At 39.4% G+C, this 22143-nt stretch overlaps 1 protein-coding gene and 1 long non-coding RNA gene across 3 annotated transcripts in view; one reads left to right on the top strand and one right to left on the bottom strand.

The window, feature by feature from the left end:
• The first annotated feature begins 191 nt into the window (after positions 1 to 191).
• Positions 192 to 22143, top strand: part of cerkl (CERK like autophagy regulator) — a 22962-nt gene continuing 1010 nt past the window's right edge. The window contains exons 1-14 of the mRNA XM_026294880.2: positions 192 to 230; positions 328 to 475; positions 1847 to 1956; positions 6883 to 7113; positions 12698 to 12829; positions 13622 to 13685; positions 15422 to 15552; positions 15647 to 15721; positions 18782 to 18959; positions 19184 to 19249; positions 19774 to 19811; positions 19905 to 20013; positions 20103 to 20199; positions 21392 to 21585. Coding sequence (XP_026150665.1) covers positions 333 to 475; positions 1847 to 1956; positions 6883 to 7113; positions 12698 to 12829; positions 13622 to 13685; positions 15422 to 15552; positions 15647 to 15721; positions 18782 to 18959; positions 19184 to 19249; positions 19774 to 19811; positions 19905 to 20013; positions 20103 to 20199; positions 21392 to 21585 — 1568 coding nt within the window. The 5' untranslated portion in view covers positions 192 to 230; positions 328 to 332. The remainder of the gene's footprint in view (positions 231 to 327; positions 476 to 1846; positions 1957 to 6882; positions 7114 to 12697; positions 12830 to 13621; positions 13686 to 15421; positions 15553 to 15646; positions 15722 to 18781; positions 18960 to 19183; positions 19250 to 19773; positions 19812 to 19904; positions 20014 to 20102; positions 20200 to 21391; positions 21586 to 22143) is intronic.
• LOC117152793 (uncharacterized) lies at positions 14383 to 21393 on the bottom strand. 2 transcript variants are annotated; one of them, XR_004463355.1, is made up of 6 exons: positions 19943 to 21393; positions 19213 to 19357; positions 18762 to 18954; positions 18320 to 18404; positions 15383 to 15549; positions 14383 to 14926 (listed from the first exon to the last, which is right to left on the bottom strand). It is a non-coding gene; the product is annotated as an uncharacterized LOC117152793 (long non-coding RNA). The 2 variants fall into 2 exon arrangements; XR_004463356.1 differs by lacking the exon at positions 15383 to 15549.

Here is a 22143-nt window from a genome sequence, read left to right as displayed (position 1 = left end):
TTTTACAATGCAGTATTGGTACTTTTTCTGAAACCTGATTTTTTTTTTTTTACGATCATTGCTGCTCATCTGATCGATCAAAAACTGATCGATTAGCAGCTTTAAACTGCTTCAAACAGGCGCGCGCGCGCTCCTGTCTAGATCCCTCGGCTACGCCAGAGCGCGCACGAGCCGCCGGTGTCTGTCTCCATAGCGACAAGACCCCGGAAATACACCGTAACCTGCCAGTGGTGATCAGCTTACTGCACGTTTATCTGCCGCTTTGTTTATCAGGGAGGAACGCTGTTTGTTTATTTGTTTGTTTGTTTGTTTGTTTGTTTGCGTCAGTAAACATGTCGGCGCGTGAGGACGAGCCTCAGGTGGAGCAGAGAAACAGCTCGAAGAAGAAACAGAAACGGAGCGGGAAGAAGAAGAAGAAGAAGCAGGAGGAAGAGGAGAACCAGGAGCAGGTGGAGGAGAAAGAGGAGCTCAACAGGTGAGTGGTTCCGCTCAGGTTCCTTCAGTTCCAGGTTTTACACAGGACCACGGATCTGGAAACGGTTCATACAACAAACTAGTTGAGTTTAAAGAAAATCCTTAAAGCCTGGACTTTAGTAAGAGACTCACAAAAGTGGTTTAAAGTTAAAGCTCTGCAGTCAAAACCTCACTACAGTGAAACTAATATAATGGATTTAAATTTATAAAAACAGACCAGATTATTTCACAGCTTTCAGATCAGCTCACTGACCACACATGTTCAGTATCATATGTCTTTATTATTACATTTTCTGGCCACAGTGCGATTTAATCGTTTTATGTTTTAGTTAAATCTTTTCCTCACAAGAGTTTATACATCCAGTTAATGGGTGTAAAAACACACGTGCTCCTGAGCCAACCACAGCAGCCAAAGCTGTGCCATCACTGCTGTCAAATACACAGCGTAATACTGTACATTAATACAGCTCTGCCTTCCTCTTAACCTTAATGCAATTTAGTACAAAGGTAGTTTAGAAAAAGTTTAAATGCAACACTCCATAAGTTTTCACTCCATTGTAACACACATTTGCAAAAATAAAATTTGTTTCCGCCCCAAATATAATGACTTTTGTTGAGTTAAGTGGGTGCAGGGAAATCATAGAGACCATGAGAAAAACCTGGAATATAGCAACATTACAACTTGCTCATTGCTTCATGCACATCTGTTGTTTTCAGTTACCATTTTGCAGATCTTCAAGCTTCAGTTTGTATATTTTCCTTTAAGTTTACTTTTCAATATGACAGTTTTGTTTATTTACATTAAACCAAGCCATCAAACTGCTAGATTGTTTCCCTTGAGTCAAAGTCTGTTCCCACTTTGGTGGTCAGATTCTGGGTAAAATATGAGATTATCTACTCTATGGTTTTGTTTTTTATTTAATAAACACATGGAGAGATTAAAACCAACAATTAATTTGTTGTACTCACTGTAATATCTTATTTTGCTTATTGGTGTGTCCCACAGACCTGCACTGTTGTCCAAAAACTATTAAAAAGACACCAGGGAGCCACACCACTGCACTTCATGACATGTTTCCTCTTCACAAAAAACAGGGTGTCTGTCTTTCTGAAAAAAGAAGTTCAAAAGCTAAGAATCCTCTTTCCTCTGCTATTGTCTCGCACCATCATAACGGATTTTTCACTATCCTCTGGCATGTTGTAGACCAAATGATTCATAGATTAACTGAGACAAGAGTCAATAGATTAAATTCTATTGAAAATAATAGTTAGCGGCAGTCCTAATCAATATGAACATCAATATTTCATTGATAAATGTATGTAATTGACTTCTGATTGGTTGAAATAAATTCTGTGTGTGTTTGTGTGTCAGTGAGTGTGTTGTGCTGCGTGGGATCTTCAAACTGGGGAAGAAAAGTCATGACGTTTTGCTCACCCGAACCAGACTGACCTGGACCCCCATCATCCCGGAGACCCCCACAGGTCAGTTACTACAGTGACAGGTTGCCATGGTGATCATTTGTCCTACTGGTGAGACAGGCACGCAGACTGTGTGTAATGTCGAGACAGCTGGTGCTGTAATGGAGAAGTTCTGTCATGTTGAGACCACCTGAAACATGACATCTGGTCGTACAGGTCCGCGACATAGACGAGGATTCAGATGATTCCCATAGAAAACCTAGTGTGTGTATGTGTGTGTGTGTGTTTCGCTGACCAGTTTTGGCCATTCTTACAAGACAGAGTTTTGTAAGAGCATTTCTATACTTTCTACAAAGCAGAACCTGAGCATAAGAGCATGTGCACACTGATAACGTCGCTGGACTGTGGAGCTTAAGATGATGCTGAAAATTAAAATAATTAGTTAGTGCTTGTGTCTTAGTTAAGTTTTACTTTTGTTTTTGTTTAATCAAACATTATTACTGATCGCATGTTAAACGTCACTCAACAAAGAATATTAGAGTTCATAATAAAAACAGACTTAAAAATGACGAAAAATAATTTCTGGTTCCTTCTGCAGGTTCTGAAGCTTTTTTAATGTTGTCAGCCTCCTCCAGCATGAAAGAGACCCTTGTTAATCTACAGTAATTTCTAAGAGTGTCTTTAGTCTTGATGCTTTTGGGAAACACCTCTTAAGCTTAAGATGGTTCGTAAGATCAGGTTTATCTTAAGTCTTAAGATGCTTTTGGGGCCAAATATATGAACTGAAGTTTCTCTCTTGTAAAACTAAAACCAAAAAACACCTCAGATTAAGGGTGAATATTACCTTTGTCTGGAGTCAATGTTTCAGTCATTGGCCTGTTACGTTATGTCTTTAAAAGGGAAGAACCCCCACCTATCCTGTAACACTTGCATCAGGAAAACCCTACAGTCAGATCAGATGAAGATGCACATGTTGAATTCTCCACAACACACCAACATTCACGTTTTTAAAATTTTTACAGCTATTTAATGTGTTTCCATCCATTACTGTTCTGTAAATAGTCAGACTTTGATGCATTAGGGATGAGCAGGTTCAACGCTGTTATTCATACAGAAGCCTATATCATCCATGTTGGCTCCTGCAGCTCTGACAACAGCAGAAAGAGACTTTGTCTTGTGTGATAACAGACAGTAACAGACGTTAGCTACTCCTCCAGCTAGCTAAAACACATTTTCAAGACACACAGTTTTATGTTTATTTGGCAAGAGGAGAAGTGTTTGAAACTTATAGAGCAGTGTAATAGATCTTTTAAGGGTTAACACCATCTTTGACACAGCCATGCTGTGTTGAAATTGTGGTAATATTTTGATAACAGTGATAACACTACAGTATTATTTTGGCAATGTCCCGTGTTGTGTGTTAGTTTTTGGTTGAAATCCATTCAAACAGATCTGGTTAGTGGAGCAAGATGAAGGTGTAAATGCTGTGTGTGTGTTTGAAGCCAATCTGTTTTGCTGTATTTCATCCAACCTAATGTCATTAAGCCAGCACTGTGTGTGTGTGTGTTGGCAGTAGTAGAGAGCAGTTGGTTCAGCCCATGGGGGGTTATTAGAGTCTCTCAGTGTGAGGAGATTAACACACACACACACGAGTCAGCCTGTCAGCATGCTGTGTGAGGTTGGTGTGTGTATGTGCTGATTAGATATTACTATATAAATGGATCAGCTGTTATTTATTTCTACACATAAATTCATCCTCTCACCCAGCAGCCTGTCTGTCTGTCAGGGAGGTGAGACCCGAGCTGTCAGATAAACAAACTGATTGTGTTATCGTATCCGCTGAAGTATGAAAGAATTTCTAATGATCCTCAGCCCAGTTTGCAGTTGTTACACAATAATATAAGTACTTTACAGCTTTGTTCTACCATAAACTCAAACAATTAGACATTCCAATTGCTTTTGCAGTGGAATAAACCCCTAATTTTGTAAAAGGTCAATAAAAGTTCAATTCATTTCCTCCAGAAAGTCTTTGTTGACTCACAGTGTGAGCACTTCTACAGCTCGGATCAGCATGAAACTGTTATGGTTAAATCAATGGTACAAAACATGAACCACTGTGTCGCTGTCACTGTGCCTCAATAAAGTGCAATTGAAACACACTTAGTGAGTTAATGAAGCATTATAGATTATTTCCACGAAGCACACAAAATAGACATTTTATATAAAATATAAGAGTATTTCCATCTTTCCATCTAACTGCCCCTCATTTAAGGATTGACTTGTGTGTTTTTCCTTACAATACATCATCTTGAGCCACATTTTATACAATGTTGTGTTACTGTAGCACCACAGTGAATGGATAACATTCATATTGAGGTGATGGATGAAACCATACATTATTTAATTTGGTATTTATTTGTTTTTCAGAGTTGGATTCTGAGTTGTTTAAAATGTGCGCTACAATTTATTGAAACTTGATGTAAGTTACACTGATGATGCTACAGAGTTTTAAAATTACTTTTAATATTATTATGGAAGTGGACAATCTGCATGTTTCTGGGTGAGAGATGAAGATTCCTGCAGACATCAAAGTATTTCTGGAGGTTTTCTGATTGTAAGACGTGATGGAACAATAGCTGATCAATTTACAATCAGTTAACAATATCAGCAGTTTACATCATGAGTGATAGTGATAGAGCAATGCAGAATGTGCGTGTGTTTTTGTGTGTGTGTGTGTAAACTATGATCCATAACTCCCCACAGTGAGCCACATGGCCTGGTCACCATGAGACTGGACCACCACTGTGTGTGTGTGTGTGTGTGTGTGTGTCTGTGTTGTGGTGTGGTCACTACACATCAAACAATTAATTTTATGTATTTATTACAGTTCTGATGTGTTTTTGGTGTTAAATTTAGAATGAGAAGAATATGGTACAAGGTCCTCACAACTGTAATAACACCAACATATTTATATATATATATATATATGTATGTATGGTATATTTTTTGTGTGCTTGTGTACAGTATGTGTGTGTTGGCGCAATGGGTTGCTGATGGGAAGCTCATCTCCATCTGGAGGCAGCCAACACGCTACCTGCGATGGGCAACACACTGTGTATGTGCAGCAGCTCTGTAGGTTCTGTCAACTCAGATCAGTCATCTTTATTGGGTCCAATGGAAAATTTGTCTCTCTCTTTTAATTTAAATCTTTTTTTTTAACATGTTGCAAAGCAAACAGACAGTCAAACTGAATAAAAAAAGGATGATTCTTTTGGCCAAAACTATAGGAATGTCTGTAGCATAAATGTGACACGTGTTTCATGTCACATTTATTGTTTTGGATCTCATTCTTCTCTACTCTTAAACTTATATTAAACCTAAAATGAGGCACTGATTGTGCCCTTAAGTTTAATGAATACACAGAACAGCTATCAGTTCATGTATTGGACTATGTAAATATATGCCAATTAACAAAAGCTTCAAAAATAAAAAGAAAAGAGAAGATACATGACCTGGAAATACAATATCCATCCTTCATCTTTACTGCCTGTAGAGGGTCATGGCGGGCAGAGCTGATTCCAGCTGACCCTGGGCATTAGGCAGGTACACCCTGGACAAAGCACCAGTCTATCACAAGGCTGACACATAAAAGCAGGAAATCAGAAAAAAAACATATTAATATAGTAGGGGAGAAACTAACTGTGCAGGTTGAAGAGCTTCTTAAGATGCTCAGAAACTCTTACATTTGTTAACATACAATCATTATATGACTGCCTTTAGTTATAATGCTTTTGGTAATCACCTCTTAAGCTTTATAAGATGATATTGTGTAGTCATCTCAGTCTTAATATTGTTTTGGAAAACAAGCACCAACAGGAATCTGTATCTTTGTGCCTAAATGTGTCTCAGTCCTATTTGCCTGGATTCCTCATCTGAAGAGCTGATCTGTCCTAAGAGTGTCCAGAAAGTGTAATATTTACAATATATATAGCAAAAAAATAGCAAAAACACTGTGACACTATGGCATATGGACATTGGCCTTTCTGTGTGGAAAATGGGTGGGGGGTTTGGAGTATTTGATAACAGCGGGAGGGATTTTTTTTCTGTTTGAAGTGAATTAATATATGTCATTAAAGAGTTTTTTCATCTACAGATGTTTATCCAGCTGCTGTGAAATGTGTCCATCTCTGAAGCTAGTTTGCCCGCAACGCAGCTTTTAAATGTAACCTGTAGTTGTTTTTTTTGTGCTAACATAATTTTTTAAAGATGGACGACAGTTTGTGTTAGGATATGGAAAGTAAACAAACTAACTCAGTGTACTATCTGAACTCTGCTGACATTATCCTCAGAGGGTTGGATGATTAACACTGACTAATCAGATTTCAGACTTTCTCACTGGCCACACTGATTGATTGACAGGTGCTGCTGTACATGCTGGTGAATGGATTAATGATTAATACAGTTAATAATATTATGTAATGTGAAGAGGGATGAACCTGCAACACTATGCTACATTCTTATTTTACTGACTGACATAAACATAAAGAACTCTCCCCATACACATTTTTAAAAAACAAACAAACAAACCAACCAATAACTCATAATCATTAAAAAAACAGCAGCTGCAGGGATTTTGATTTAAATAGGTTTAATAACAGATTTCTTCAGGATAAGCCTGGTTAATATGACAAACAAGTATATGTGTAGAAGAGCTGGAAAGCAATGCAATTAAATAAAACAAATTATAAAATGTTAATATAAAATTAATAGCATTTAAACCCTATGATAGATCTCTGATCTGTCCAGGGTGTACCCCACCACCCCTGTGCAATGTCAGCTGGATTGGCCCCAGCCCCCCATGACCCTGGATGTTCCAGGACAAGCGGTAGATAATGGATGGATGAACAGCAATAATACATAAGATTGTTGAGATAAATATGGACTTTTTAGTTTTGTGTTGCACTAAGTCTCCTTACCCTGTCATGGCAGGTGAGGTGTGTATGCTGCAGCCAGGTGTGCTGCTGCTGCAGGACGTGTTTGCAGTGAAGGTGAAGCGGCGTCGAGCAGTTGGCCATCAGTCGGGGGGAGCTGTGCTCGGTGTGGCTCTGTTCTGCTGCAGGAGGAGAGGGAGGAGGCTGGAGGAGGACACGCTGCACCTCCATAACGCCTCAGCCGAACACACACACACTTGGTACAACACCCTGAAAGAGCTGCTCAAAGGTAACACATAAAACTCAGATGTGCACTATGAGGTAGAGGTCTTTACTGGTCTAAAAGTTTGCATAAAGTTTCAACAAAACAAGAGACCCATCCAAAATTACCAAAACAGAGAGAGACAGACATAACTGGTTTTTATGTTAGAGAAGAATATTCATATTATTAATTATTGTCTAATAAAAAAAAATGCTATTTAACATAAACTCTAAATATGTTTCCCATATCCATTTAGATAAAATAAGGTTCAGGCTTTAGTTCCTTTAACAAAGATTCAGTGAGCTGTGAAATTCACAGTCATTCTCTCTGTTGTTCCCACATGTCCTGCATTTTTATTTTCAGCAATTTTGTCCCACTCAGCATATGACACACAGACCCAACACCCGCAGCAAAATGCAGCCCTGCCCATCCTGATTAAGCTGGGCAGATTCTGGACCTGGACTGACTCAGGTTCCAGGCAGGTGTCAGTTCCTAAGTAGTGAGAGAAGACCTCTAAGATGAAGAGCAAACGCAACAAAAATGTAGGGAATTAACATATCTGCACAGTGGCATGGGATTTAACAACTTAAGTATAGATATTTTTTTATGATTTGGATGCACTGACCTTTAATCCACACATATTTAACTTGGGGTCCAGTTTGGAGCCTCTTTGACCCCTTGTGGAATCACTGCTAATCTGATGGACCAATAAAAGCATCCAAGCTGATAATAAGATTTCAAACAGTTTTTCTGTTACATAAGAGATGAGATAAACTAGAAACATGAGTCAGTGCTTCTGCGAGCGTCATACTGTAAGATGATTCCACACACACCCTGCTGAATAATACTTATTAACACTGTCCCTGTAGGCATTCACCTCAGATACAGTGGACACAGATTGGAAGACAGATACATTTAAGTATTTAATATTTAAATAAACAATGATGGTCTAATGACAAGTGACTGTAAGAGAAACTCCTAAATGATGACTGTTTTCCATAAGGTGGAAATCATGTTATATACTGCAGGTATTTGATGCCAGATACAATACATGTAACATGTTGATATTTTATTAGGCAGAACCAAATTCTGATCCAGGACTGTGACACTCCAAATATTAGCCATACAGGCATTTGTAAACTCAAGAATGATGACAGAATCAAAGATGTTTTTCTGTGTTGTCTTTTATCTACATTAAACTATATTTGCCTGCAACAAATTTTATTAATGAGTGACTAAAATGTTTGTGGCCCCTACCCTATTTGCCATAAAGGCAAGATGAAACATGTACACATATTTTTAAAACATGCTCCTAAGAGAAATGGCCATTCGGCACATATAAGGGACATGCTGGAATGTAAATCAAGGCCAACAGGTTCTTCAATATTTATATGGATGATTTCTATTGAATAATCATTACTTGCTTAGATTATAATTTCATGGTTTTCATTCAGCCTGTTCACCACTCAGTTTAATGAGGTGAGTCAGTTACATCAGACAGGAGAGCTAATCTGCTAATCCACCGGAACAAAGAGACACAGATTAGACACACACGCACACACACACTCAGCAGTTCTCAATAACCTGCCGTCAGCGGTTGAATCATATTGTCTGAAAGACAGATTAGCTAAACTACTGTCTACACTTCAGCTCATACACCACCAGGCTTTCCACACTGAAGACCAGGCTAAAAACAGAAACAGATCTATGTATAATGCAGCACAATTCAACAACAGCACCAGCTACAACTTCCAATATGATCAGACTGATGAGTCATCACCTTTCTAAGACAGTTTCAACAAGAACTGATTATCACCCCCTTAAAGGGAAGATGTAGTTATAGATCATTTTAGATTTATTTCTTCAGGAGTTGGCAGAGACCAAACCAAAGCTGATGCAATAGTGAAATTTGCAAACATGACTTTAAATAAATGCTAACGTTACGCCATGTCTGCTGCAAAAATTCTGTACGTATATACATAGATCTAAATTTCTGTCTAAAACCAGTCAAGCCTAAGATGTATAAAAATCAGCACACTGTCTGTGCTGTCTGCAAGGAAGTAAGTGTTCTTCTGTGTAGATTTCATCATGTTTATCACGTTTCCTAAACACCACCACCTCCTGACAAGACCTAAGCACCATGACGTTCTGCCTGTTGCTGCAGACTGAAGTTCCCAGACGGTGGTTTCCCAGGTGCACTGTACTGGGCGGTGTGTGCCTGACACTTAACACACAATAGTGTGGAGTGTATGGATTTAACTCACACGCACACACACACACACACACACACACACGACATGTCAGGTTTTCTATGTTCGTCCAGAAATGTCAGCTCCAACAGACTTTACAAGCCATCCATAAATGAGGAGGTTAAAGGTCTCACACAGGCGCTACCATTGTCCTGTCACCATGGCATCAGTCTGACATATCGCTGGTCACCTGTCTGGTAGTCCGTCTGTCTGTCCATCAAACCAGATTACCCATGAGGCCCTGCAGCAAAGTCACAACTTCTTTAAGTGTTTGTCTTTGGCATCACACACACACACACATAAGAAGGGTTCACAGGTCGTGTGTCAGCTTGCATGGTCACACTGCACATCAATCTGTGACGGCTTTTGTGACTTCACACACTGTGGCAGAGGAGTGTGTGTGTGTGGTAAACACACTCGGCCGCTCTGCTGCTGTGCGGACATTAAGCCTATTTTCCAGCCAGAGGTCAGTGTGAAAAGCGTATTGTGTGAATGGTGGCGTTGTGGAGCAGGCAGTCCAACGCCACTTCTTAACCTTCAGATCTGAACATTCAGCTGCACAATGGTGAGCAGAGAGCAGACACTTCCTGTCTCCAGAGCGTTATTCTGAGCTGCTTGCTGTGTGAGGCAGCTGCAAAACGCCGTACAAGGAGTGAATGGCAGTCAGAGCGACAAAAGGCGAGCAGTGATGCTGTATAGAGTCTGTTTCCATACGCGCAGTCAGACGGAGGGATGGATTGACTGCAGTTGTTAAATAGCACAACAGACTCAGGGAGCGGTGGCAGCGGCCGGGCTGAGTACGCTCAGGCCGCCAGGTGCCATTGCGATTCCTCCCAGATCAATTGTCATGTCAATCCAATGTCAGTTTCACCTGTCGCTTACAGAGCTGTTAGCTTGAGTTCACGGTGGCAATCAGTGGGAGGCAGCAGTGGTCGTTGGGTGATACTGTAAAGGGTCATAATGTCTAAATGACAGTAGTTGGAATGGTTCAATAGCACTTCATCAAATCCTTTTCAAGTCCCTTATTAGAATTTGATTAGGTTTGCCTTTCAGAAACTAAATACTAAAATATAAATTACTGGAAAATGTAAATTTTCTGGACAAAGAAGACTTTTACACTTTAACTTATACTTTTTAATGGTGGTCTAAATAATGTTCTTTTTCATTTGATGACTATTAATGGCTGAGAGGTGACCTGCACGACAGGGTTCACCAAAAAGTGACCACTCAGATCAATGAACTCTTCTAGTTTGTACGTTTTAACAGAAGAGAGTTCAGTCTGAGGCCGTATGCAGCTCTGCGTTACATATTAACTGCGTATCCATAGTGACATGCCAACCGCTCTCTTTCATATTCAGGTTAAGGCTTTATTGGTTTGTTTGGAAACTAACTTTATTGTACAGCAGTACACATTCATATGTACAGAAGCCTCTTTATTTTGCTCACTGATTTTATTGCAACCTGGCAACCCAGATGTTGCTCAACAAAATGTTTTTACTATTACCTGTCACTCAGTTAGTTCATCTGTATTTTTGAATATTTATGTTTAGTCATTATGAAGAGTGAAAAATGTGTTACAATTTCCATTTGTGACATCTTTAAATTTATTATTTTGTCCGACCAACAACCCAAGATGTTACTGTGATAGAAAACAGAGATAACTGCAAATTTACACAAGAAACTACGCAAGAAGCTGCAACTAGAACAGAGTCTGATTAAACTGGATGTTTAAAGCCTTTAATTGATTACAGCTGTGCACTGACCTTAGATGGCTATATAATATAATCCGTTTTTGTCAACAACATTCAGCATCTAAGTGTTCAGCGCCAGAAACTCAACACTTCTCCTTGACAACGTTGGGATTGTTTACCATGGTAACGCTTTAGCAGCACCATAGTAACTGGGGCTGGGAGATGATCTGATGGATACCTGATCTCTACATCTATGTGTCTGTCTGCCTTCCTTCTTAGAAAAATATCAACAAATCGCATGACATAATCTCCTATGGGACTGTGTTTGTGTGAGAGAGCATCAATCATGCATAGGGAGAGAGCTGGAGCTAGAGAGGCCTTGTTCACGATCAGGGCTGAGGATATTACTATGGTGATTGTACAGCAGAGGAGTTAGAAGTTAGAATATCCAATGATTTCTAATTGGATTTGTTGACATTTATTTGCACTTGATCTTGGAAATGATGATACATTAAATATTTTTGGTTTTTGGACAGCTGGTAGAACGAAATAATCCATTTAATGAGGTCACTGGGGGAATTATAATGGGTATTTTCTGTTCTCTATTTCTATAATTGAGTAAATGAGCAGTATATATATTTATATATAGATAAAAATAGTTGCAGCCCTAGTGTTAAGACACTGAAGTAATGTATCAGGTGTGTTGCCAGTGTTCAGTTGCCCAGTAGATACACAGAAGTTGTGTCCTTGGTTTAGTATCAAGTTCATAGTTACGCTAATAAAAACCAGCATGGGAACCCTTGAATGGAGTACCAAGCCCCTTTGGCTCTCAGTACCATCCTGGGTCTTTGAGCTCCTCTTCACAGGAACTCCTGAGATGCTGGTCAGAGCCATGGGGTGGATTGATGGCAGGGGGTGCACTCTGAATGTGTGTGGGGTCATTAACAGGGCGAGGTCATAGCCTTTTGGGAGCAGATTATAGTAATGAGCTGGCTAATGGAGCTGGTGTGTGTGTGTGTATCGATCTGTGATGGTCCATGGGGATTTATAATACGGTCTCTAAATCTGCCTAATGATGAGCAGTACAGGGGGGGCCAATGTGTGTGTCTGGAGTTTGGAGTCAATACCACAGAACCACACACACACACACACAGTCTCCCAGCAGTGTAAATGATATTCTAAACATTTCTTATCAAACAGACCTCCTTCACATTTGAGAAGGAAGCAGAAATTGAAACGTAATGTAATTTTTGTCATTTGTGGCCACAGATTATATAATTAAATAATTAATTAAACTAAATAGATAGATTAAGCAATGATTAAAAAAAAATGTTATTTCCATCTTTTGTAGGGTCATATGGTGGAGGAGCCTTGAGCTGACAGGTCTATCTCGGGTCTTGATAACAAAACAAATATGTTAATTGACAAAAAAAGCAAACAGACATGTCAAAAGTAAATCTATAGGAAGAACATGAACCAGCTGTTTTGGTGTAACAGGACTAAGAGTCAGATAAGAAACATAGTTATTATGATTTATTGTCTGGGAAATATCAATTTCTACACAAGATTTAGTGCCAACACATCTGATAGACAGTATGTTCAGGTATTTCACTGGATGAGTGAATTTTGACCTGTGTGTGTGTGTGTGTCTATGTGTGTGTGCATGTGCAGAGATCAGCAGTCGTCCCAGGTACCTTAAAGTCTTCATCAACCCCAGCAGCCACAGAAAGGAGGCCGTTCACATCTACAGAGAACACGTGGCTCCGCTCTTCAAGATGGCTGATGTCCGCACTAACATCACTGGTCAGTACACTGACTTGTTTACGTTACAACAAATAAGGAAGAAGAGGATAATGTTTGGGCAGTGGTTATTATTTCATGCCTCAGACTGGCATTGAGTCAGTCCACAGGGGATTTTTTTAATGCAGATTTAATGAAGGTATTTTTAAGGCCAGTATGTTGATTTTAACAGATAGAGCTCGCCTTTATTGACATCAGAGTTGAGGATGTGAAATCTGTGTGTGTGTGCGGAGGAGGTCCAAAGGTCAGAGTTAATGGCGGTCTCTGGTCGCTAGGTAAACTGATACAGGGGGCGGGGCTTAGCCCATCTGTTGTGACAGAGGGAGACAACCTGTTCCTGTATTCTTTGTTTCCTCTCCTTCCCTCTCTCTCTTCCTTACATTGCTTTCCTTTCCTCTCCTTTCCTTCCTCATTTTTGGTTCCTTTCCTATTCTCTCTCGTGCATTTTCGTCTGATTTTCTTTCCTTTCCTTCTTCTCTCCTTGTTTCTTCCCCTCTGATGACTTTTCTTGTTTTCTCCCCTTTCATTTCTATTTTCTCCTGGTTTCTGTGCCTCCTCACTTCTCCTTTCCCTTCCTTTCGTTTTCTATCATCTCTCTCCTTCTCTCAGCAGATGGTGTAATATCCGTTGTCCCAATTTTTTCTGGCACCCATCGAACACACACTTGTCTACATGTGACCACACACATGCATTGACTGTCTATCTCTGTCCATCTAAATGTCTCTCCATCTGTTTGCTCTTTCTCTCCTCTCTCTCTACCCATCTCTCCTTCTCTACCTGTCTCTCTCTCTCCAGTGACAGAGAGGAAGGGTCATGCTCTCTCAGTGATGAAGGAATGCAGGCTGGATGAATATGATGGGTTAGTTGTTTCTCTGTCTCTCCTGTTTTTACAATGATTACTTAATGGGAGTATATCACTCCTGTCCTGGAAAAAATGTGATTTCTTGCCATAGATTAAGGTTATCGCATTTTATATGATAATATTTGTTTCCTCTGCAATTTTCTTCACTTGATATGCCACAACTGCACTGTCATTGGCCATTTTAGCATGACAAGTTCTGTAAATGAAAAAGCAGCAGCACAGAAAAGTAATCCAGTTATATTAACATAATTGAATTGTAAGGTCGAACTTGGTTTTAGCAGTGGCGTGACAGCATTAATGAGATTTAGAGATGGTTACTTTGCACACAAATGCTAGAAAGCTTTGAGTTTCAGAAGATATTTCCTAGATAAAGGTGGCAGATTTATACAAAAATTCTTACTGGGATACATTATTGGAGTTCTAGCTCCCTTCAGATCTTATCCATTGTGGCTGTCTTGATAATCAAATTAACCTTAACTTCAGGAGTTGGTAATAGCTTTAACTCAGGTTGATGGAGTGTTTTTATTGTTATTATTATTCCTAATAGAAATGATGGACAAAGATATAAAAACAAGACATAACCTATTCATTTTATTTTACAGGAAAAGTCTAAGACACTTAAGTTACTAAATGAAAAGGCTAATTTCAAGTAGAAGATTAACATGTCATTTTTAAACTGTGTCATTCTTCCACAACAGACTGAGCTGAACCAGATAATTAATACTAGTTTACTGTCAGACACTGGCCTGGAAACACACTGACCCTCACTGATTACACACACATTCGAGTATTGCTAATGTGGAGTTAACGTCTGTAATGTGTAATAAAAGTGAAAATAACATGCTATGCTACTGAAACAAATAATACAACAACAAAAGCTAGACCTAATCATAATAAAACACTGATTAAACTTCTATCACAGTGTCTGTGATGCTGTATATATGTGTGTGTGTGTAAGCAGCTTTTGTGCTCAGCCCCCATAAAGCTTAATGTGCTTAAAGATTAGCTCAGCGTTGCTAAGCTAGCTGCTGACTGTGAGATGTGTGTGTGAGGCTTCTCTGGTGAGGATTTGGTTGAAACCTACATTTGCCAATTAGACTGGCCGTCACCATGGCAACCAGAGCTTCAGGTAATCCCATACGCAGGATGGAGGAGAAGGAGGCTGGTTTACTTCATATATTCTGCAAACACAGAATCTGCAGACGAACTTTCTCGAGCTCCTGAACACATGGACACACCTGTGAAACAATAACATTTTGATTAATATTAATATTATTACAATACACAAAGAAAAACTGAAAAACTCACTTTCACATAATTGATAGACCTGGCCCCAAAATACCTTACACCTAACAAATTTCCCACGAAAATTAAACACGACACGACAATAATAATATTTAAAAAATCTTAAAGAAAACACAGCTATGTAGGTAACACACAGAGCTCGATGTTTTCCTGACAGCTCATTATTTATTTTTTCATTTTTAACATATGCCCCAGCAAAACCTTAAGAAATGTTGGACTAGCCATCACACAAACTTTGAGTATTCAAAGAATAATTGTTACTTTATTTATGCATGAATGTGTACACACCAAAAGTTCAATATGCAGTGTTAGAGAGAACATTCTTGGTGTTTATCCTGGTGGATACCTGTTCATCATGCCAGAGATGAGAGACTTAAATCATTTTCTACCTGTCACCTGACACTGGTCTATTGCCACCTGTTTGTCAGGGTGGTGTGTGTTGGTGGGGATGGGTCAGTGGCAGAGCTATGCCATGCTCTGGTCCTCAGAGCTCAGCTGGATGCAGACTCTCCAGAACAACCAGTAAAACCAGTGCTGCCACTGGGGATAATTCCTGCTGGTAAGGGAGAGGACACACCCCCAAATACTGCAGATCACTCTACGTGGTGTGATGTCCTCTTTTGAACTGTCTGTCTGTCTGTCCATCTTTACAGGCTCTACAGATGTGGTTTCCTGTTCTGTTCATGGAGTCAGAGATCCAGTCACTGCAGCTCTACACATCGTGCTGGGTAGGTTCTACTTAGTACACATTACATTACACATTATCCTCCAGTCACACTGGCTGTGGTATAAATCTACATCTCTGTTGTCTATAGTCTGACGGCAATGAGTGGCTTATATACTCTTTTTTCCTACTGTAGATCAGTTCTTCTGTATCTTGTTTATCTTTATAATCAGATTGATGTGGGTTCTGCAGTTATGTCATCCTGGATATATTCTACCTTGACCTCTTCAAGATCTATGGCCACAGTGTCCTGAGCAGGTTTTAAATCTTCTATAGCTCTGTACTAGTTCTACCTGTCAAAGATCTATAGCAACACCATAATAGGTGGGTTCTACATCTTCTATATCTGTGGATGTTGATTATCCTGGGTGGGTTCTGTCTCTTTTAGATAGTCTCTATCATTGTTCTTATTTTGTTTTATACTGACTCATAGTGAGCCAATCAGGAGCTTCAGTTCTTGCTAAGCTTTGATGTGATTGGCTGACAGGCAACACGGACACAGCTTAAAAACAAACAGACGGTGTGACAGGGCTCTGGGGGAGGGAGCACACAGATGTCGAACAGCAAGATCAGTTTCACTTAAATCCCACATTTACTCCATTCAGTGTGGCCCCACCTCTTCATCTCTCCTCTCAGGTAAACCTGCTGACCAATCAGCTGGCAGCAGGTTGTGGTGAGATGGTGGGTCATTAACACTAATTAATACTGTATGCTACATGCAGCAGATGGCAGTTTAGAGTGGCTTTAATTGAACCGATTCCTGAACAATAGAAAAACTGTTAAAATTTCCAGACAGGAAGCTGTTCCCACAGACTCCAGGCGACTACAGGTGAGGGCAGATGTGTTCATGACATAAACAGGTGAACATAACTGATCATTCATATCACTGTCCCTGTTATGTGATTATTTTGTAGAGTTAATGAATTAAACTCTCCAGGATATGAACTGTTGTTTACATGGTCAAAACAAATATTGGTTGGACCTTTAAGAAGCGCTGCAGGTTTGATCACTGACAGTCTCAGCTTTAATCCTATACACACGGTCAAACACACACACATACACAATCACGACACGCCATATGGTGAGGAAATCAGATTCTCTCCAGAGAGACAGACAGGCAGTCCATCAGACAGACAGGTGGGGAGACAACAGTTCAGTAGGTTACAGCAGGTATGTGACCAGATGGTGCACTGAGTGTGTGAGTGTGTGAGTGTGTGTGTGTGTGAGTGTGTGTGTGTGTGTGTGTGTCTCTCTGAAAGCTGATTGTGCGTCTTGTTGAATGGTCTTGATGGTGAAATTATTTTGATGAGGTTTTTTATATTCTATTCCTGTTCATTCTGTTTTGTGATGCATTCACAGCCTGTGGGACAATAAAAAGTAGAGATTAATGCTATTCTCACTATCACTGGCATGGCAGTGTAGATATCAAATATTTCTGTAGTTGCTTTGTTTGTGTTGAAGGTTGTGTATCTACTGTAAATTCTGATTGTTTGCTATACATTACATTGAAAGTATGCACATCTGTATATATATAAGTAATAATTGTGGCAAACGTTATAAATGTGTCTCATCTGTACACAAATACAGATTCAGATAAAATAATGTACATTAGTTGCTTGTTGTTGATATATTCCCATACTAAACTGGCTGAAACCTGGCACTGATAGAAAGAGTCAATTTATAAGTAAACTTTTGGTTAGTTCATTAATATATTACAGATCTAGGCTATTCAGTTTCCAGTAAATGTTACTGAAGAAATGAAGTAAACAAAGATACCACTGTGAAGGATCAACACAGTAATTACGGTACTTTTACTGCATGACAAATGAACTGATCATTTTGGAGGCTGTAGTTTGTGCTACTATTGAATTGTAATGCATTGATATAAATGGGGTAGACAAAATAATAGCAATACAGTTAAACATTATCAGAAACGTTAGCCTCCAAAATGATCATGCAGCTGAATCAACACAACAGTTTGAATACAACTGAACATAATCACCTTCATGAAGGAGAATTTATTTCAGAGCTGTTAGTATTAGTATTAGATTTAGTCTCCTGCTTTGAAATTTCATGAATATATTAAGTATACCTGAGAGAAGGAAATCTGTCATGTTAAGTGAAAACACACAATACTTTTTTCCATAGTGATTTGAGGGATGTGAAGAGTGGCTTTTCTTTTGTAGGCGAACAAGACCAAAACAAACTTTTCTTGATCAGTGGTTAAATATTTGTCTATTTATTTCAATAGTGCCAGACTGCTGTTAAGTACCAATGACAGTGTGCTGTATTTGACTGATAACTTTAGCTCCTTAAGCTAACATTAGCATCACAGACAGGACAGGCTGATACTCAGCTGTGTCCCCCAGGTCTCAGTTCAGAGCGTGGAAGGTTTAAAACAATGGTATTATGTTTAACTGGGAGATCAAACTGTGTTTAGCAGCTGTTTGTCACCTACACTAGCCAACTGTTGGGAACTAGCCAACTAGCTGCCTGAAACCTTCAGAAACAATCTTTCCTGGTGTCATAACCGCAGCTCATCCAGTTGTATATAATATGTGTAGGCTCTAAGGGTCAGGTTTTGACAAAAACGTCCACTTACTGAAACTGTGGAGAATTTGGCCACATGTTGCAGTCTCCATCAGCAGGTGTAGTTTCAGAGGATTTTGACACATCTCATGTTGTTTCTGTAAAGTTTCCACACAATGAAACACAGTCAAATTATAGGATTAGTCACAGTTTAAGTAAAATTTCACAATAATTATAATAGTAATTTCACAAGTAATAGTAATACAAGCACAGACTGGTCAATCCACTGTAATGTGTTTGCACTCACTGAAGATATATGGATATTAACACACACACACTCATGACCTCTTTCTGTCACCCATATTTGGAGTACTGCTGCTCATGAATATTAATAACCCTTCCACCATATGACCACTTGGCCTCATTACAGGATGTGTTTGTGTGTAGAAGGTCCTAATTTTTTCTAATAAATATTCATCATCAAACAGAAGTTTTTTCAGACATCAGTATTTTACCTGTTTCTCTCTGTCCGCAGGTCATTTGCAGCAGGTGGACATGTGCAGCTTTGTGTCTCGCGGTCAGTTAGTGCGTTTCGGCTTCTCTGCCATGTTTGGATTTGGCGGGCAAAGCTTAGCACGGGCAGAAAGGAAGAGGTGGATGCCTTCGTCACGGCGACGAGACTACGCTCTGGTGAAGACACTGGCAAAACTGAGGTGAAAAAATGATTATAATTGAATTACATATATTTGAATATGGAAAACATATATATGTGTACATATTTTCATGGCAATTACTGTAATATTTATTGAGACTTTAAAGTATTTTTTAAAAATTTCTTGTAATATTTATTGAGACTTTAAAGTAAACTTTTAAAAATATGTCTTGTAATATTTATTGAGACAAAGTAATTTTTTAAAAACATTTCTTGCTCTGTCAGACCAGAGGACTGTCAGCTGTCTTTCCTACCAACAAAGAAGTTGACCAAAAATCTGCTCGAACATCGGTAAGAAACAGTCAGGTTAAGGTCATCTGAAGACTGACGTTATTTCCGCTTGGAGAAATCCCCCCATGTGCAGGTCTCCCAGCTCAGCTCAGCAGCCAGTTAGCTTAGCTTAGAATAAGGAATGGAAACAACAGCAAAAGGTAGTCTGATTATGTCCAAAAGAAAGAAAATTTGCCTGTCAGCTCCTCGAAAGTTCATTATTAACATGCTTTCACATTTTGTTTAATTCATCTAAACAGTGTGTGCAGTTTGAATGGCCACCGAGACAGTTCATCCTGTTAATTATACATTTCTATAGTTGTTTCTCATGGACCACAGATGCATCTACCTCCTTCAACTCTGTACCTTTGTTTATATCACTGTGGTTTATAACTGGTTCAATCAGTCTCTAATTATCGTCTAACAACAAAATGTTAATATTTGATTTAATAACAGAGACATTATTGTCAGTGTGACATAAATTCCCTTTAAAATAAACATTACTGTTTGTTGCATTTAAAACAAAGTGATCTCCTCTTTTTCAGAGATCAGGACCAGGACCAGGACGAGAGCCCAGAGTCAGGTAAGACAGTTATTTGTATGTCTATAATGGGAAAGATTTCCATCTGTCAATAGATTGATTTACTGTTCATCTTTCTATGACTGGTTGATGCAGAAGGGGAAGAGTCCTGGATGACCAATCAGGGCCTGTACCTGAGTATCAGCATCATGTCCATCCCCTGTCTGAGTCCACATGTGCCTCAAGGGCTGGCACCCAACACCAGGTACACGGCTGTATGTTGACCAGCTCCTCTGCGTTGTTTCATCATGTTTCTGCGACTGATCGTTCTCCTGCCCTTGCTGTTTATGACAGTTTGGCAAATGGCAGCGCAGAGTTGATCACAGTAAGAAACACTTCCAGGTCAGAGTTCATCAAACACCTGAAGAGATACAGCAGCTCCAGTGGACAGGTGAGAGCAGCTGTCAGTCAAACTGGGAGATCCTTAAAGTAGCTGTGTTGTATCATTTTTTTATTATAACGATGTATCAGAAAACAGGACATAGCTGTCTGCTCCACAACTTCACAGTTTTTTCTCTTTTACTGCTCTGACAATGTTGATTATAGGGGAGAAAAAGACACTACTCGCTAACAAACAGATAGATTAATTTAACAGATTCAGATTAAGATATACAATTAACACTTTCGGTGGTTGGAGAATATTTTTATGCTAAAACTTTTGTATTTAAGTAAAACTGTAATCCATGATTATAAGTATTTTTACTTTTACTACTCAACAGAAATATCTGAATCCTTATATCAATGGGTACACTCTTATATCAGGCTCCTCCTCTCACAGAGCAAATGAAAAACAAACTATTTAGTGAGTAGATTAGCTGGTTCATCCTGGTCTGGCCTATCAGACTGCACACTAACCCAATTACTAAATATACAGTGTGGCGTTAACTGTCCTGTAAACAGGCTGTTTACTCACTGACCTACATCCTTTCAGCCTCAGCTCAACATCAGATAGGACGACAAGTCGTCCTGGGGAATCAGGCGATGTGTAACCATGACAACCCCAGTTTGAGTCCGACTGTGGACCTTCACCTGTCTGAAAGTGCTGCAGTGGTCATGGGTACACCTGACCATAGTAGTGGAAGAAATGTTCCTATTTGCATACAAATGAACTTAATCAGATAAAATTGTTGCTGATTAATTTGTGATAATTGACCAATCAACTAATTCAAGTCATTACTCAATCAAGCTCAAACTTTACATATTTCTGAGAGGCTAAATGCAATAACTTTTACAATGCGTCATATTTTAAACATTTCTCTTAAGACTGGGTTTAGAATCTTCATTTTTTATGAATGTTTTGTAGTGGAGTAAAAAAGTACAATGTTATATATCCCAGAAAAATAGTGGAGTGGAAGGACAGACAAGACTGTCTCTGTCCTGTCTGTTGGTCTTTGCTGCCCCCTGTTGGAGCGTCATGTGTTTCATTAGAGACAACAGAGGGCACTAAACAGGAAGAACCTCTGTCCCTGCTGCAGATTGAAAAGCTGCTTACCAAGATTTTCTGACACACTTATCTGACCTTTGGCACACGCACACACACCGTCAGTCCTGATCCACCTGTCTGTCTGTCTGTCTGTCTTCAGTTCAGCTTTTCCTTTGTGGAGACACACACTGTGTCTGCGGTAAAGATCCGCCCCCGGTCGCTGATTGGCTGGTCTGAGGACAGCGAGGAGGAGGGAGACTCCAAAACCACACCCATCATCCAATCAGAGGGAGCTGCCTTCCCTTGGAACATCGATGGAGAGCTGGTGGAGATTGCTAACGAGGTGCTCATCAGGTATGAGACAGAAAACAGTCCTCATAAATATCAAAAATATAGTTATTTACACTGTGTCATTATACCAAGTTAAAAAGGGCTACAATTAATCATTAAATTAACTACTGATTCATCTGCTAACTATAATGTTGATAAACTGAACAAGAGAATAATGAAAGTGAAAAGGGTATGAAAATGGTGTATTTAGTTCAGGTAGTACATAGACATTGATTTTACACAACGATGGGTTTATCATGGTCGGTGAGGCTCAGCTCTGGCGAAGATTTGTCATGTCTGGGAGAATATGTGGTGTCACTGCGGTTATGTTCTTGCACAAAACATTCACTACAAACTGGAGGTGTTGCTGCCCTCAGATATTTTGAAAATGTGCAAAAATGGAGAGACAGATAACCATCAGAGTGAACCAAGATTTTTGGTCTTTTTATGGTTTAGATGAGTTGAACATTATCGTGACATTACTTTAGTTTTCCATCATTTTATATACTGAGCATGAAAATGATAAATCAGGCCAAACGCTTGTATCCAACCTTTCTGCTGAACATAATTCTCTGTGGTGCA

Source organism: Mastacembelus armatus, chromosome 21, assembly GCF_900324485.2.
Source record: "Mastacembelus armatus chromosome 21, fMasArm1.2, whole genome shotgun sequence".
Taxonomy (NCBI): Eukaryota; Metazoa; Chordata; class Actinopteri; order Synbranchiformes; family Mastacembelidae; genus Mastacembelus; species Mastacembelus armatus.
The sequence above is the reverse complement of the archived record's forward strand: the minus strand, read 5'-3'. Positions and strand labels throughout refer to the sequence as shown.